The sequence below is a fragment of the Vicugna pacos genome, chromosome 17 (assembly GCF_048564905.1).
Source record: "Vicugna pacos chromosome 17, VicPac4, whole genome shotgun sequence".
NCBI classification, from domain to species: domain Eukaryota; kingdom Metazoa; phylum Chordata; class Mammalia; order Artiodactyla; family Camelidae; genus Vicugna; species Vicugna pacos.
In genome coordinates this window covers 13,480,229-13,498,121 of record NC_133003.1, presented here as the reverse complement: position 1 = coordinate 13,498,121, position 17,893 = coordinate 13,480,229, and the positions used below count along the sequence as shown (strand labels likewise).

At 49.7% G+C, this 17,893-nt stretch overlaps 1 protein-coding gene across 1 annotated transcript in view; it reads right to left on the bottom strand.

Annotated features, from left to right (window-relative positions):
* The window catches only part of ITGA9 (integrin subunit alpha 9), a 310,689-nt gene that overhangs the window by 240,189 nt on the left and 52,607 nt on the right, over window positions 1–17,893 (bottom strand). Inside the window, exons 9-13 of the mRNA XM_072940989.1 lie at window positions 15,429–15,566; window positions 12,533–12,638; window positions 11,282–11,376; window positions 7,150–7,240; window positions 4,771–4,816 (exon numbers count right to left, since the gene is read on the bottom strand). Coding sequence (XP_072797090.1) covers window positions 4,771–4,816; window positions 7,150–7,240; window positions 11,282–11,376; window positions 12,533–12,638; window positions 15,429–15,566 — 476 coding nt within the window. The remainder of the gene's footprint in view (window positions 1–4,770; window positions 4,817–7,149; window positions 7,241–11,281; window positions 11,377–12,532; window positions 12,639–15,428; window positions 15,567–17,893) is intronic.

Below are 17,893 nucleotides of genomic sequence, written 5' to 3'. Positions count from 1 at the left end.
AGAACAGAACAGCTGTGACAAGGACAAGGGAACTGTGGGATCCCAGAGCAGACCCAGCTGAGGGGCTGACGGAAGTCAGACAACAGCGGTGCCTGGAAGAAATCCAGTATCCGGGTTCCCAACCTTCTTCTGGGTTCATCCTTAGAAGATGCTCACATGTTCCTTAGCACTCCTGGCACCTGGATGTCCCCCTTCTCTGCGTCCTGCATTGTGTTCACACCTCATCTCACCTACTAACTACAGTCACTGTCTATTTCCAAACCTGCCCCACCAGCCTGCAGCACCCGCCCCCCACAACCCCGACCAGCTGGGATCCTGGTGGATTCATTCTGATACTTCCAGGATAGTAGGTGATCGAAAACCGTTGTTAAATGGGCAAACACCTTACTCCGAGCCCAGGGACTGAAACCCTCAGGAGTGCCCCAAGTGTCGCAAAACAGACGGTGGTACCAGGCAAAGCGGGCCTCCACCCTGTGAGAGCCCACCCTGCCCAGTGCCTGCTCTGCTGGGTCATCAGGCAGAAGCGGCCCAGCCTGCACCGCACTCCCCGTCACCCCAGGACCACCCCGCGTGGAGGAAGCCTGATTCCCCCTCTCACGGTGGAGCTCTGCAGGAGAAGGTGAGGTGAGCAGGAGGCAGAGGTGAGCCCTCTGGACAAAGGGACCTGGATGAAAGTTGTTAAGAACACAGAATCCTCTGGAGTGACAGACAAGGGCCTTCACAAGCACATCTTCCTCCAACATCTGTCAGATCAGTTCCTTAAACCTTTTTGTTTCAACTCCAAGTATTGTTTCTGGAGCAAGAAAAGCCCAGAAAACTTTGATGAGCCTCTCTGATCCCTTCCTTTGACTTCAATGGCATGACACCAGGCACCTATCACCCCAACGAGGGCTCTGCCCCTGTGAGCTAGTCCAACAGAACAAACTTCCCGAGGGCAGAGCCCGGCCACCCCTCGCCCCTGGAGGCAGGAGACTGGGTTTCACGGTCCTGCTCTGAGACAAAAGCAAAGGGGCACCCAAGGACAGCCCCGCAAACACGCTGGAGACTTTATTTTAAACAAGCTGGGGGCTGGAGTAATTTGTTCTGATGGTTCTCAGACAACTCAAACCCTGATATTTCACTTCTGGGTAAAGAATAAAGCCAGTCAGGCTACCTACCCAGTAACGTGGTGTTGCTCCAGCTACCCAGGCTTTTGCAGGGCAGAGACAGGGGCACAGATAAAGAGCCTGTGCCCCCGGTGAAGGTGTCAGACCAGTAACCTTCCCCAAAGCCCTCTACGCCAGGGACCTAACTCATGTCTCTGCAGTTTAAAGCCACCTGAGGGATGATTTTCTCATAGCTGCAGCCTAAGGCATTCCTAACCACACACCTCTTGACTCTCTCCCTTAGAATACTTAAGACTGCGGTGGGGTGTGTGCCTGTGTGTCTGTGTGTCTGTATGTCTCACTGTCTGTGTACACGTGCATGGTTCCCTGGCCCTCCTCCAACTTCTGGTCCCACCCAAACCCTGCGGTAACTCAGGGTCCCCTCACCTGCCCGTCAGCCAGATCACGACTGGGACACCCACTTGGCTTCGTCAGCCCAAGTCTCCAGACCATGTGGCTCACTGCCGCTCGGCCACATGCGGCACCTTATCAAAGGCTGCCAACCTGCCCGGCCCCTCAGATGTGCTCAGCAATCCCTCTCGGCCCATTTCTCCGCCTCTGAGGGGCCCCCACTCATCCGTGCAACCTTCCCTGCTCACGCTCAGCCCATTACAGTCCTGCAAGAGACCAGACATGGTTGCCCTCTGCAACACCCCTATCCACATCCCAAACTGCACCCTCAGCTGAGCCCCCTCCCCACTCATAGTCTATAAACCAGATCCCACCTCCCTCGTCCCCCTCTCCATCAGCACTCCCAACGTCTGGTCTTTTCATCCTCTCCAGGCCGTGAGAGGTAGGGAGGGGTCAGGGAAAAGTGCTACGGACGAGGATGAAGCTGAGGGTGACCACCTGCATCCCACCTTCAAGACACCCTCTCGGAACCACCGCCAATCGCATTTGCTCCTTTGCAGCCAAGCTGCTGGAAAGGAGTCAGGATTGACCGCCCGTTCGCCGGCTGCCCCTTCTCACCCTCCAGCAGCCATCAGACTTCTGCCCTGCGCTTCTCTAGACTGGCCACAGCCAAGGGCACCCACCTTCAGCTGCCACCTCTGACCAGACTCTGGCCTCACTCTGCTCAGCCCTCTGACCACGTAACCCTGCTCGCCCACCCTCAGCCATGCACCAGCACCCAGAACTGTCTCCCTCTGTAAGTAGATAAAACCTCCATATTACTTGGTTTCATCAACCATAAAATGGGGATAGCAATAAGGACACTCAGGTCATGGAGCTGTGAAGAAGACTGAGTTCCAGTGTGTTCCTTCCACGAGAGAACGGACGAACAAACTGTAACACAGTCAGTGGAACACAACTCAGGAAGGAGAAGCACTGCAGGACACAAGACAACGCGGATGCATCTCAGCAACACCACACTGAGTGAAAGAGGCCAGAGACAAAAAGGGACATACTGGCTGATTCCACCAATGGGGAATTCTAGAACTGATCCACAGGGACAGGAGTCAGAAGGGTGGTTGCCTATCAGGAGAGAGGCGTGACCAGAAAGTGGCCACTTTCTGGGGAGACAGAGATGTCTCTATCTTGAAGAGGGTGGTGGTTACCCAGGGGTCTACCCTGGGTAAAAATCCTCAAGCAGCTGCTTCAATGGGATGTAAACGACCCCTCAATACAAGACGCAACAACAAGGAGTAACACACACGACTGCTGAGACACAGCCTGGCACGCAGCAGGCAGGCACTACCCAAACGCTCGCTGTCTTCTTACTCATCTGTATTAGTCGCTCCCTACAGTGCACCCAGATCTGACACCCACAGGTCAATGCGTAGGAGCCGAGGAAATGAGGGAACGGATTACGGTAATCCTGTCACCCCTACACATGCCCTCCGTGGCTGTCGCCGCCTTCTGCTGACCTCCTCGCCCAAGACCGTGCCCCGGCTCCTCTCAAAGCCCCATCTCCCTGGCTCCCTGGCAGTCTCCTCTGAGGACCCTACACCTGTTAGAGTTCACCTCATCAGATTCATCCCTCCACCACCGGCTGGATGGGTTTGCCATCCAGTGTGTCATGTAACTGCCTTGCCTGACGTTCACACCTATGTGGGAGCAAACACCTGGAGGAAGAGGGGCTGTCCATCATGACCAAGGACAGAATGAGACAAGCCCCTCTGGGCTGCACCTCAGACAGCAAGCTTGTAAGATACAAGAAGGCTAAAGGAGCAGAACCTGGGAGACGTGCCTTAAGCCAGATGCTGCTGGTGTTGAGAGGGCCTGGTTTCCACAAGAAAAGCTGGGAACGCATTTTATTCGAGGGGAATCGTGACAAGCCAGAGCAGGCCGCCCAGGGTGGTGAGGGAAGGAAAAACGACTTTGTGAAGCCACCGGCCAGAGCTCCTGGCCTCACGAGTCCACTCGCAACCGTCTGCAGCCACAAAAGCTGTTCCCCTGAAAAAAAAACACCAAACCAGAGGAAGGGGCCATGAAGAAAGGGGAAATCCAATCACGTGGGGAGTAAAAGATGCATCTTAGTTAAGTCACCACTCAAGGGACACCATCGCCACCTTCAAACTGAAGGGCTGTTATGCAGAAGGCAAGAGACCAAGAAGCAGAATTTGAGGCATATTTAACCCAATTTATGTAAGACTTGCTACCATTTACTGAGCACTTAAACCAAGCACTGTTCTAACTCACTGAGCCTCAGAAGAGCCTATGAGGTAAGTACCATCATTACCCCTTTAACAGCTGACGACCCTCAAAGAGAGGCCACCAGACTCACCCAGGATATGCAGCTTGTGAGGACAGAGTTAGCGTTTGAACCCAGGCTACCAGGTCCCAGAGTTTATACTCTTAACCTCAAGGCTATTCTGTCTGCCTCGTCAACTAGTCAACATTGTGCATTGCCTGGAAGTGCACTGGTTCCTCTGGAAATTACTAACCCCCACCCGGGGCAGCATCTCTTTCAGGAGGAGGCCGTGCAGCCCTGCGGTGGGGACCCCAGGAGGCCTCTCACCGAATGGAGAACCCAGGGTGTGGAACGACACGGCCTCTGGGCTGTCTTCCAGCTCTAAGATTCTACTAGCCTGTTTTAGAAAGTTCTGCAATCAGGCTGTTAACAAAACCTCAGAGTTGGCGCCTGCTCCAAAGTGTAATGCTGCCTCCTCTGACTCACGCGGACAGAAATACTTGGAGATGGTTCGTGGGTGGGACAGCAGCCCACTGGCCTTTGCATGAGGGATCCAGACTGAAAGGGCTTCAGCGAGCAATGGGCCTGAGCTCACGTCCCTCACCCTATGCTGGACCCAAGAACGAGGTGGCAGGAGTTCCCAGTGCCTTGGGGGTTGGGGACTATGAGGTGAGGAAGCAGGGACAATGAAGAGATGGGGACAGGGCAGTGTCACGGTGCCCCAGAAAATGGTAGTATGTGACGGCGCATCAATGGAAGGGGTTGTTCATGGCGAAAGGCAAAACCCAAACTCTGCCTAGAAGCTCCGGTGACGCTATCATCTCTCACCTGCAGGCGCACAGAGCACTCCCACTGGCTAAGCGCCCCGTCTGCCAGGAACGGGATAGAGTGACCGCTGACCGTGGGTGATTAACTCCCCTGGGGGGCCCCCCACCCCGCCAAAGTCCACCCCTCACCCATGAAGAACCAAGAGGAAACAGACAAGCCGCTCACCTTAGGAGGACCACGCTGTCGGACATGAAGGCCCCAACAGTTACATCTGAAAACCACAAGTTCACAGGTTCAGAAACGTGCGGAAGTTCACTTGACCCACCCCTTGATGAGGTGCTCCGCGGACTTGGAGGCCTGGCCTCAGGACCAGGGGGCCCCCACCAGGCTCTGTAACAGCTTGGTAAGGTATGGAGCCATGCTGTGCCACGTGGCAGCCAATCACCAGACGTGACCACTGAGACCCTGAAATGTGCTGCTCTGAACTGAAATGTGCTGTCAGTGTAAAACAGGAACCGATTTCAAAGACCCCGTGCCAAAAAAAGACATTAAGGATCTCAGTGATCACCTTTATATCGATTGTATATTGAAACGATAATTTGTCGGATACGCTGGGCTAAATAAAACATTATTAAAATGAATTTCACCTGTGCCTTTCTATCTTCTTGATGGGGTTACTGGAACCATTTAAATTACGTAAGTGGCTCCCATTATATTTCTTCTGGACTTCAGGGAATCAGGGAGAGGGATGCTCGGAACTAAATGACTCTCGGGAGAAGCTCTAGGTTCTGTAGAACATGGGACTCGCCTCCGTTCCAACCCTCACTCTACGTGACCCCAGGATCTCTCTCACAGTGTCCTTGTCTGCACAATGGAGATAATTAGCCCCAGTGTCTTCTTCAAATATTTCATAATGTTTAACCCAGAAAATATTTATTAAATATTTGTTAAATATAATATGTATTAAATATATTAAATCAGGTGTTAAAATCAGAAACTTCATGAGAGTACTTGGTGAACTATAAATCAAGACAAGTGTGAGCTGGTAATGTTTAATCCTAAATAACTTTAATTTAGGAAGTATGAACTCATCTAATGGCTCTCTGCCTTTCTTCCCTTCTAATGGAAACCCTCCAGCCCTGGGGTTCTGAGTACTACTTCACAGAACCGAGCATCTGAATCCAAGAGAGTCTGAACCCCCATGTATACATGATGCCCTCATTAAGGAAAAACAAACAGCACATCTGTGGATGGTAGGGCTGCTGAGATTTCTGCACTTGGGTGTGCTTGCTGACTCTGTTACTTCCTCGTAGCCTTTTTTAATTTCCTGGATATTTGAAAATAAAAAATACCTGATGCATTTGCCATTTCTTTTATGAAAAATGCAAGGTCAGAAATTCAGATCCGTGTGATCACTGTGCAGCAACAGACAAGCAGCCTGGGTCCCCGACCACCACGATGTGGTCTCTGGCCAGTTCCCTGAGTTCTCTGGGATTTAGCATTCTTGCCTGTTAACTTGGGGAGACACCCCCATCTCTACCTACCTATGGGGGTAACCGTAAGACGTTCACTGCACATATCTAAGTGCTAAACCAATGGAAGGCATGACTTAGGGATGGTCACAAATTTCCCAAAACAAGAACTGCTTTTTCAAACCTAAAAACACCCCCAACAGTCTACAGGGACACAAACTTCAACCCTGCCCCTTTCCCATTCCCACTCCTGGCTCTGCAAAGTTACAGGGGATGATCAAAACTCCTGTCTATGAAAAACTACCAAATCCGGTGCCCTTGTACAGGACTGCAATTGTTTACACAGATCCTTCTGAGGCATTTTAAATGGAAAGAAGTTATTTTTCACAAGATAGCAAGATGACCTGCAGTTTCAGGGACCTTTTTTCTGAAATCCATGGTGATTTTGGGTTTTTCCAAATTCTTCTGTTTCCTCACCTCACCCCCACTCAATTCCCCTCAAACACCCAAAGAACCACTACTCCTCTGCCTGGTCAATTTCCCCTAAACCGGATATCATTTGGGATTGGGGTTTGAAATGGTACATTTTTATTCAATTACCCTCAACCACCACAAGGCATTAATTAACCCTGAAGACAAGCCAGCCCGCCTTGAATGGTGAAGGTTTGTTTTGTCTGTCAGGGAGAGGACATGGTTTTCTTTCTGCTCCAAGCCTTTCCCTCAGTAACTGTCTTTTGGGGTGGTCGGGGGTGGGGAAGGTGTCACTCAGTTCCCTCCTCCCTCTCGAGGGGAAGATGCCTCTGAACGTGCTTGGATATCAAGGAAAACACACGGTTTCACTATGTATCATGATAGATGGGACAGGGTTATTTTTCCTTCATCGGAAAAATTTGCTGTAAAAATCCACTCTCAGGGTGCTTCAACGTTTTAGAGTAAATCATTTTAAAACTCAGAAAATAAACTTCGACACTACCTTCATCTTAAAATCAGACACCAAGCAAAGCACCCTATTCCACTGTATGAATTCTCCTAGTCCTCAGTAGGTGTTACCACTCTGACCAGACTGGACAGTATTCTACCTCGTGCATTTAGCTTTCCTTATCTCACACGCCATTAAAGGAAAACAGCTTACCAGGATAGCCATTTCCATCCATATCAACGCCCCCTGATATGGACTGGCCAAACATCCGTAGCACAGGACTTATCTTCCGCCCCGACAGTTTCTGAAACAGATAATAGAGAGACTGAGTTACCGGAAGGAGCACAGTCACAAGTAAGACCCTGTGACTGTTTCAGCCCAGCTGCCCTGGGACACTTGGTCTTGAAGTTGTTCGGAGGAAGCAAAACAACAAAAAAACGTAGTTCAAACTTTATCAGGGGTCTTTAGCAGGCAGAAGACCACACACTCCTTGATTATTACTTGCCTTAGTGTCACCACTCTAAATTGTTTCCAAGCTCAGTGTTAACAAAAAAGCCACCTAAGCAAGTGTGTTAGCCTTCTGATCTGGCAAATGAAGTTCCAAACAGATAGTTAAAGTCCCATCTCCACAAGAGGTTCTGTTTTGGGTTTACACAGGAGTAGCCAGGCGAAATTCTAAGAACATCTTTTCCTTTGATCTCTCTACCCAGACACGTACGAAACGTGTAAGACTCCTCTCCTAAGAGGCACACGTTAGTCCTCCCTCGGGTGGACGGGAATTAGCACATCTACTTGGAAAATGATGGTCACATGGAAACTGCCTCTCGATCAAGCCAACCAGAAGATCTACGGGCCCATGAGCATCACAGACAGGACAAAACAGCTTTACCCAGTAAATCTAGAATGATCCTGAACATTCTATACAATGTAGGGGAAAAAAAAAAAAAACACCCAGCTGAAGCTGCCTGCCCTCCTCCTTAAAAGGCAGTCCAGGAGGGAGGGTACAGCTCAAGTGGTAGAGCACATGCTTATTAGCATGCATGAGGTCCTAGGTTCAATTCCCAGTACCTCCTCTAAAAATATAAACAAACCTAATTACCCCACCACCCCCCAAAAAAGGCAGCCCTCAACCAACCATTTGGGATTCATAGCTCTAGTGCCATGCGGCATGCTAGCACCTGTAAGTCCATTTCCTTCATCATTAAGATCAGCATATGCTGACACATGCTGCACTGGTCAAGAACATTCACTATACAGCCAGCCCTGGTCATACATCGATGCTTGTGTTCCTCACACAGATACTAAACTTTCTGAATCAGAGAAGTCTCATGTTCTGAAATCTGACTGTTCTTTCTTCTCTTTCTCTATACAGTCTCCCTGGGGAGGTTCCCCTTTCAGTGCCCTCACTGGGGACAAGGAGAGAAATGTTTTGTTTTCATGCCACACAGCAACTTCCACGTCAGAACTGGGTTTACACATATCCGGGGGCTCACTGGGACTTTCTTTCCTTATCCTTTTCCTTACGGTCACCCTGCAAAGGAGTCACACATATGGGGAGATGGAGTTCCTACAGGACTGACAGCGGGAGAGGACAGGGAGTCCCCCACCTCCGAGCAGCCAATGACTGCAAATGACCTTCCACCTGCCATCTTCAGTCAAACCATCCAACAGGGAATGTGCAAGCATCATGGTACAAATCAGAACACTGTAGGGAACACTGAAGAAATGTTTCTTGCCAACATGCAGAGTCACACATCCCACACAGCTCTGTCTAAACAAACATGGACGTGGATCTGCATGTTTCTTAAAATCTGCATTTTGAAGCAGACCATCTCAGCTCTGAGGCCCAACAATGCGAGATTCAGCAGCTTGCCCTGGGTTTGCATGTCTAAGATGTGCTGTGGCTGGGACAAGCCGGGAAGAGTGAAGGGGTGGTCCTTCTGGGGGTGGCGATGCGGGTTTAAGTTATCCCACAGACATCTGCAGGCCATTATGCCATGAAGCCAGGAAGATAAGTCTGCTTGGTGCTAATAACTCTAAATGAAAACCAGGAGCCTTGGAAAAGCTCTGCCTTGACCGAGTTTATATGCGGTGTCCTTATGGCAGGAGACAGATCACAGGAGCCGCCGTGACATGCCCAGAGGGCTCTCAAATTGAGAAAGGCACACAAGGATCTTAAAGTCAACACTTCTCATGGTAAACTCGAGAAAGAGGAATGAGTTTGAGTAATATGGAAGAACTTGAGACCCTGATCTCACAATTTCTCCAGCAGAAATAATACCAATCTGGGCCAAAGAAAAGCGATTCCTTTGCCCAGAGTTGTTTCTCATTTCCTCCCTGGTTCACCCACACAATGCCCGCTCTGTCCAGACCTGAGCTCTGGAGAATCCGGCCTTAGAGGACTTTTCTTCCTCTTAAATCACAGACCTTATCACATACATATTAGCAGCTTGGAAATGTGTAATCACAGTTGTTTCTTTTCTTTTTTTTTAAGAGCCCCCAAACCACTTCTCTCTGTCAGAGCTAACGAGCCGGGCTGAGTGCTGACAAAGGCAGGACCGGTCCAGCTGCCGATCTCTGCTTCCTACTCAAGACGATCCGCGCTGACCACAAATTTATACTTCAGTTCTCTGCAGGGATTCCACCCAGCAACAGAACAAAACACAAGAGGGCCCCAGGAGGAGCGGAAGCAGGGGTCTCTCACAGGCTGCCTCCCTTTGCGATGAGCCTCCCAGGTCCGGTAACCAGACTCCGGGAGGAAGTGTGCGGGGTGACCTGATGGCTCCCCGGAGGGCTCTCGGCTTGTGGCAGTGGGAACAGAGCCCCTGATCTAGAGGAGAGTAGCCCTTGGGACACGATGTGACCCCGACACCGTGCCCAGAGCCCTCATTCTCCTGCCACATCACCTAGGAGTGTGGTCGCACCATTACTCATTCCTATAGAAAAGGAGGTGGTCCATGTGGGTGAATGCCCCTCGGAGTACAGCAAAACAGGCTTTTGTATTTCTAAGTTTTCCAGCTGAGCCTCCCCGAGTGTTCCTTTTCCTCACATGGAGTTGAGGGTGGTGGCTGCAATAAGAGGTTTGGGAGTCAGGCTGGCAAAGTTTCCATGGTCAAGCTGCCACTTCCTAGCTGGTGACCTTGGGCACGTTAAATAACCTCCCTGGGCTGGAGTCACCTTGTAAATAAAAGGTGGATGATAAAGGAATCCATCTCACAAGGCTGCTATGAGGACTGGAGGTCAGAGGACAGAGCAGGCTCTCAGGAAGCAGCCCTGCTCCCACCAGCATGGCACCTCCCCTGACACCTGCCTCTTGGAACAGAGCTGAGCAGGAGGGAGCGACCTGCAACAAAGCAAGCAGCCCTCCGCCCTTAACGAGCTGACGCACACCTGCTGCAAGGAGAACGACTGAGGACACACTGACTGAACTTATATGTACAAACTGCCTCTTAAAATCAACTCGTAGTCTTTCCTCACCGTAAGACTTGTCTGTGGACAGGTTTTGGTGTATTACTATTTCATTTTATACAGCATTTTATAAGAACAGGACCCAGTTCAAAGTTTTGTTTCCTTAGCAATGATCAAGATACGAGCCAAGCTTCTTGGGTTGGAGAAGTGTCAGCGTGAGGAGGAAGTGGTAAGCTCATAAGAAATGGTCACGAAATCAGTATGCGCTGATTGGAAACCTTTCGGGTGCTCAGTCCCCTTCTGTCGCTGACCCACTGGGAGAGAGACCCAGGCCTGTACCAGTCTGCACACAGACATCCACCAACATCCTGACCGGGCTTCTGTCCAGAGTGCGACTTCCTTTTTTCCCAGGGGCTGGGCTTGACACCATCAGCAAGATTGAACTCCAAGCTGATATGGCAAAAAAACAGGACCCACCACTTCCCAAGCCTGGGGCTCGAGGCCAGGGCTCTGATCAGCTTCCCGTTTTGATGCCAACGGTGACAACAGGCCTGTGACAGAGCTTTCAAGCCCCTCCTGCATGGACCTCGGTCTCTCTAGATTATAGTTTACGAGATACTCCTTTGGCTTAGCACAGACGGTTGACAAAGGAGCAACCAGAAAAGAGCCTCTTCTTACATAAATCACTCTTAACACTGGCTATGAATCTGGATATTATCTTTTGTAGGCAGAATGCCTCCCTGGATGTCAGCAAACTCGGGAGACTACAAATACATTTTGATTTAATCAGTGGTTTGTGCCTTTCACTGGAGGTGGGGGAAGGTGAAGGCAGGAACAATGTCCTGTGTCGTATGCACCCGGGGTGTGGCGCAGAGTTCCCGAAGTGTTTGTGGAATGACTGCATGGACAGCGACCATGTCACTCTCACGCCAATTACCATCGAGTACTGAGGGACTACCCCATCAGCGTCCCCGTGGTAGATGTACACCGCGCCCGAAAAGTCGTCCTCCTTGGGTGCGCCGATGGCCACATCTGGGGGGAGGAAAGTAGCTCTCGGTTAGAAAAGCCATGTGGAGGAACATACGGGTGGGTTCTCTAACTCCTGCCATGACGTCTATACATTTCTTGGTTGACTGTTCAAGCATTAAACCCGGCACATGATCTCTTAGCAGTAACAACCACCACCAAAAAAGTAGAAAGAAAATTATAGAAGCTGATAAGAGTTCAGTCCCAGAAAATGTTTCTACCTCATCCTTGTAGGACAGATTATTGACCTATCCAATAAAAGAAATGCAAATATAAACCACCCACTGTAACTCCTGTCTGAGAAGGGAATTCCAAAGATAATGGTTATTGTGTAACTGAGAAACTCAACTCTATTCTCTGGTAAAGGAATGATATAAAATGGCACGAATGTCACATACAAAAATCAATGTTACTCTCAGGAACTGGCAACTCCTGAAGCAAAGTCTAGATCTTCCTCACTTTTTCCCCTTTGCTTATAACAAAAGTCATGAGTCTGTAGACGTGAGGTCAAGGGTGAGGGCCTCACCCACCCGGACCTCAAGCAGAGGTCCCCTTTCTCCAAGTGACGCCCCCTCTGGCCAGGGCTATGAGGATTTCAAATGTGCCTGAATGTCTGGCCTGAGGCAAGAGCTGCCCCCCAGCCCATCTTCCACCCCAGTCGTCCCCATCAGTGACACGGCTCCCCCCAGTCCTGGTGTCTGAACCCTGCATGTACAGTGAGGGGAGGAGACACTGAACAGACCAGGGAGAGAAGCCAAGAAGCTGTGAAAGGTACTGCTATCCAAACAGAACTAGACATGGGGCGTGCACATCCCCGCTCCTCCCAACACCCACACCTTCAAAAGTCAGCCGGGCCTGCTGTCCCCCTCAGGGCAGAGAATTCCCTCCTCACTTATTTCACTGACCACACGGTAGAGAACTGGGGTGCATCGGAGGCTCAGAAACAAGATAGTTTGGTGGCGAGAGGATGCTGGTTCAGACACGGCTGCCCTAAGAAACCCCATGGACCACCCCACAATTCACTGCACCACAGACATAGCAAAGAGTGCTGAGCTGAGGAGAAGGAATGTCACAGAAGCAGAACTCCAGGGAGCTCGGGGCTCAGCCCAGTGTCTACAGGGATGCCGACGGGCCCTCCCGTGGGCAGCGCAAGCTCACTGACCTGGGAAGCCGTCCTCGTCAAGGTCGCCCAGGCTGGCTATGCTCTCCCCAAAGTGCGCGTTGTAGGCACCATCCCCGCTCAGGGCCAGCTGCTCCTCAAGGGCTCCCTGGGAAACAGGATGGAGGGAAGACAGAAAACAAAACAAAAACAAACAGAATGAACCAAAAAAAGAATGAAAACAGAGCTGGGAATGCCACCTTCCCCCGCAGCACACCCGTGGACAGGAAACACCTGGGCAGAGTCCCAGGCACCCAAACCTCCATCCCCTGCTGGCAAAAGCAGCCCCTTCTACCTGGGTGCCAGGAGGGTCTCCAACTGCTTGAGACATGTGTTGGTGGAAAGGAGACTCGCCGCTGGCCGATGAGTGAACCCCACCCTTGTCCCAACACCCTGTGACCCAACCTATCAGCCAAACAACCTACCTACCTGCCCCCACGGGATCCTCTCCCCACAATATCCCCAAAGTTGTTTTAAAGGGAGTACATATTTCTGCTGCTTCTCTCCTGAGACTTTCGGTACAAGTTTACAAAGCTGTTTTGCTGGGTGTCTGTATTAGTAATCCCGACAGAGGGCGTCATGGTTCAGAAAACCCAGCACCCAGGAGTGTTTGGTCAGGGGGTGGCAGTGGTGATATTGGGGCACACAACTGCACCCTTTGTCACGTCCGGCTTGAATTTCCTGAGCAAACACCAGCTAGCAGAGGGAGGGGGTCCGTGGTGACGGTGGCAGTGGCAGTAACAGCCATACACACCCTACCCTCAAATCACTGACACGTGAGTATCAGAGCCTTAAAACACAATCTGATGTTTTGAGGCTGGAGAGTGTGTAACCCTGCCCCCGCGTAGGGGCACTCCAGACCTGCCGTATACCCACAAGCCATCGCAAGGCTCTCATTATGATTAAATCTTTTCCCCACTATACACAAACAATGTGCAATAAAGATATGATGATTTCTTAAGTCAATGAAACTCCCACCCCACAACACAAATATGTGTTGATTTTATGCCACCCATGTGGTGAAGAAGAGAAGAGAAAACCTTGATTCCTTGTAGGTACCAGGCACTGTGTGCACACCTCCTCATTTAAATCACACAAGGACTATGAGGAAGACCTTGTGACTCCCTCTACTTTACAGATGAGGAAATTGAGCTACTGATTTCAGCTATTGGTCCACATCACACAGGCTAGTCAGTGGCAACACCGAGACTCAAAGGCAAGTCCACGGAGCTCCGAAGTCATTGTTTTTTCCACCGCCCTGTAGTCATCAATCTCATAGGATGAGGGTCAACAGAAATAAGAACAACCTGGTACTTACAGCAACCACACTGCATTAAGAAACACCATTCGGGGGTGGGGGTGGGATGTGTGGGTACAATGTGCCCGGATAAGGATGTGGGATTATTCTGCTCCATGATCTCATACCCCGCTTTCAACACACATGGGGCTGCTGGGCTGGTCACCTTACTGCCTAACAAGTTAACACCCATGCAAATGTGTCCGTCTCCTGCAAATATGGTGGCCACTGAATGCCTGCTGTTCTCGTCTCCGTAACAACCACCTCATTTCTCCCCTCGCTTGCCCTGTCCCCCTCCCTGGAAAGTCCATGCGGATGTAGTTGCTATGAGTCACTGCAGTAGGTACAGGAAGCATCTCCCCTCCCGGGTTTTAGATCCACCTTTCCGAACAATCTACAAAGATCCAAGAAGCCCAAGGCTCTAACTTCCCCTGGCTCCTCTCTAAATAACTGCCCTTTCTTTCTGACATCTGCCCACCTAGTTACAGTTAAACACCACCACCCCTTCCCGACTGCGGTAACTAGCATCTTGGTCACTGCTTTAAAAAGTACACTTTCACTGATTTTTTATTTTTATTATGAAAGAATTATATTCTTGCTATTTGGATAAAGTCAAAACTAAAAACCTACCCAAGCACCACCACCCAGAGAGATGTTATTAACATTCTCTACGCATTTTGTGTATTTTTAAAGGTTGTTTGTATATGTAATTTTTATCCTGCTTTTTCACTGATCATCTCATAAGCATCTTCTCATGTTAGCTAAAAGGCTGGTGGTAACAGAACTTACACATTTAACCACTTCTCTCTGGGGGAATAATCTTTCTTCTAGATCCTGAAAAGATTCTGCTTTCTCATTGGTCTCCTGCCCCCAGTGGTGCCCTGCTGTTCCTCAGCCCCGACTTCTACCCACCGTCCGCTCTGCTGCAGAGATATCTTTCTGACCTGGTTACAACCTTTTCAGGATTCTGCAGGATAAGGGACATGACAATTATAGCCATGGCCCCCACCCCACCACCCCCAGTGCCACCACACTGCACTAAGTGGTCCTGGTCCTGCCGCCTCACATCTCAATCCCCTTGCCAGCTCCCAACCCACGCCTGCCTGTCTGCCTAACTCCTATTCTTTTTCAAGACTCCCTTCAGCCACTGTGTCCTCTGAGAAGGCTGCTCTGCTTCCCTGGGCAGATGTGCGAATACTCCCAGGGGGACAGCATAACCTAGAGAAGAATCCCACATTCAAGTCCCAGCCCTGCCATTTCTTTCCTGTGTGATTTGTGGCAGATTACTTAACCTCTCTGAATCTCACTCAGTTTTAAAATGGGGACCCCCTGATACCCTGTGCAGATGACACTGAAATCATCCACAGGGAAGCAGGAGAAACAGTTTCTGGGACTCAACATTAATCACTGAGATTTTTCTTGACCCCTGTTATGTTTGCAGTCATAACATTGCATGTACTTTTTCATTAATGGAACAATGAGCTTTGTAAAGCTAAGAAGCATGTCTTTTCACCTCCTCTGGGAAATGGGGCTCAGTCACCACTCCCTGGGCCAGTATCCCTCCCCCATACCCCGTCCACATGTTGCCCGCTCTGTACTCACATTTCCTCTGTTGATGTAGACGGTGACCTGCCCTTCGTCCCTGATCTCAGAATACATGGGGGCCCCCACCAGCAGGTCAGAGAGGCCGTCCGCATTCAGGTCAACTGCGCATAAGGAGGAGCCGAAGTAAGAGCCCATCTGCAACCAAGTCGAGTTGCAACAAAGCGTTCAGTGTCTGCCCTCACGCAGGAGGCCCTCGCCTTCCTCCAGCCCGCCAGCCTCACAAACACCTGCTTGCAAGCCCCTCGGAGGCTGGGACGGCTGCACGGCCCTGTAAGCCAGAATGCCCAGGCAGCAGTGAGATCCCCGACCTCCTGGGCCTCCCAGCAGCCAGGCAGGGCCCCCAGTCCACGTGAGGCCCAAGCTAACCAGCTTGGAGCCCCACCGAGGGAGAAACAAAAAGACGGATCCCCGAAGAGCGAAGAACGAGGTCCTGTTTTTACAAACGCAAGGCTGCAAATATAGGTTACGACAGTAATAAAAATGCCTCATATATCAGATCCTTGACAAGGCCCAGCAAGTTAGGAATATGGAATTTCACGACCCAAGGCAGGCATGAAAATAAACGTTACGTGGGGAAACGGATTAGCCTCTCCCAGACCTGTGCAAAGCTCAGCTTGGTTAGGAAGGCCTGAGCCGAAGTAACAAAAAAAAGGTACAGCTCATAAAACTACTTGATGGATGAGGGAACACAGCCAGCTTATATTGGCTTAATCATAGCTTAATCCAGTACCTGTTATTTAATTTTTTTTTTACTATTTTTTATTGAAGTACAGTTGATTTACAGTGTTGGGTTAGTTTCAGGTGTGCAGCAAAGTGATTCAGACATAGATATGCACAGACTGTTTTCCAGATCCTTTTCCCAATAGGTTATATAACAAGATATTGACTATAGTTCCCTGTGCTAAGCAGTAAGTCCGTATTTATTTTATGTATAGTGGTGTGTATCTGTTAATCCCAAACCCCTAATTTATCCCTCCCCCTTTCCTCCCTTTGGTTACTGTAAATTTGTTCTCTATGTCTGTGACTCTTTCTGTTTTTTAAATAAGTTCATTTGTATCATTTCTTTAGATTCCACATATAAGTGATATCATGTGATATCACTTTCTCTGAGTCATTACCTGTTATCTTAAGTCAGGGGTCTCAGACCCAAAGACAAATGGGATCCAGGCAGGTGATACCACAGGTATAAGAAAAAAGCAAATAGTGCAAGCAGGCTTACAGGCAGCAAGTGACGCTTGGCTTCTGTGTCTAAGAAACAATAGAGTATGGTGGAGCCTGCGGCAAACTGGAGTTCACAGACCCAGCCAAAGGAGCCACTCCCCGCCAGGTGCACTCAACTTCTGCCTGACCTAGAAAAAGCCAACCTTCTCATTGTTCAAGAGAAGCCAAAACTCTAATTACTTGAATTGCCTATTTTTAAAATGCCGACAGCTAATTCCTATTAAAAAACGATAATAAACAAACATACCGTGCAGGCCAAATGAGAATTTTTGTAGGCTGTAGCCTTTCCCAAGATGCCCAGTTTGCAACCTCTGTTTTTAATTTAAAAAAAAAAAAAGCTGTCTTTTTAAAATAAATGTTTTCAAATAAAAGGGCTCTGGTTTTATGGACATGAACAATTTTTTTATTATTATTTTTTTTTTTTGCTGTTAAAGTTTGCTGGCAGCAAATCCCAGGAGTCTGAGAGAGGCAGAGGTACTCTGGTCTATTTCCTGCAGTTAACCCTGGGACGGGACTCAGAAGTCCCTCCCCAGTCACATGCCAAGGCCACTTCCAACCCAGTCCCCACCCCCTCAAGGGAGAAGGCACGGGGAAGTTTTAGAATCATGGGGAATACAACGGGGGGCGGGGGCGGGGGCAGGGGTCAGAAACCAGCTGTCAGTCACCAATTCACTGGCCTTGCCAACGTCCCTATCTTGACTTAGTAAAATACACTGGTAAGACCCAGGCGAGGCCCCGAAGACCAAAGCTGTTGGCTGTTCTCTGGCTGAGCCCCAGGGGAACTATTTGTTTCATTCCAGTGGACTATTTAACTTGGCATCTTCATCGGTGTTCAATCAGAAATCCCTGTACATGAAGTTTCCTATCTAAGTTTTGACATATAAACACTTCACATACTCAGTTAACGCAATAAAACTTCAATATGGCAATGACATGCTCTAGGGTGAGTGTTCCTTGATCAGAGCTCTCCCACCAGCCTGAAAATAAGAGGGACACGTGTCTCTACTAGCAACTGAACTTCACATGTACTGGCGACCTCTTACAAGCACTATGTGAAGGACATCAACCAGTAAAGACCAGAGCGTTTTAGGTTTTGTTTCTCTTACAGTGAGGCCAGGAGACAGAACTCTCTGAGCAGATCCTGGCCACACGAAAGCAACGTGGACCTCAGTAGTTTTCTGAGTCAGAACCCTCCTGTGTGTGTGGCTCTGGACACAGGGGTAAAGCTAAAGGCATCCTTT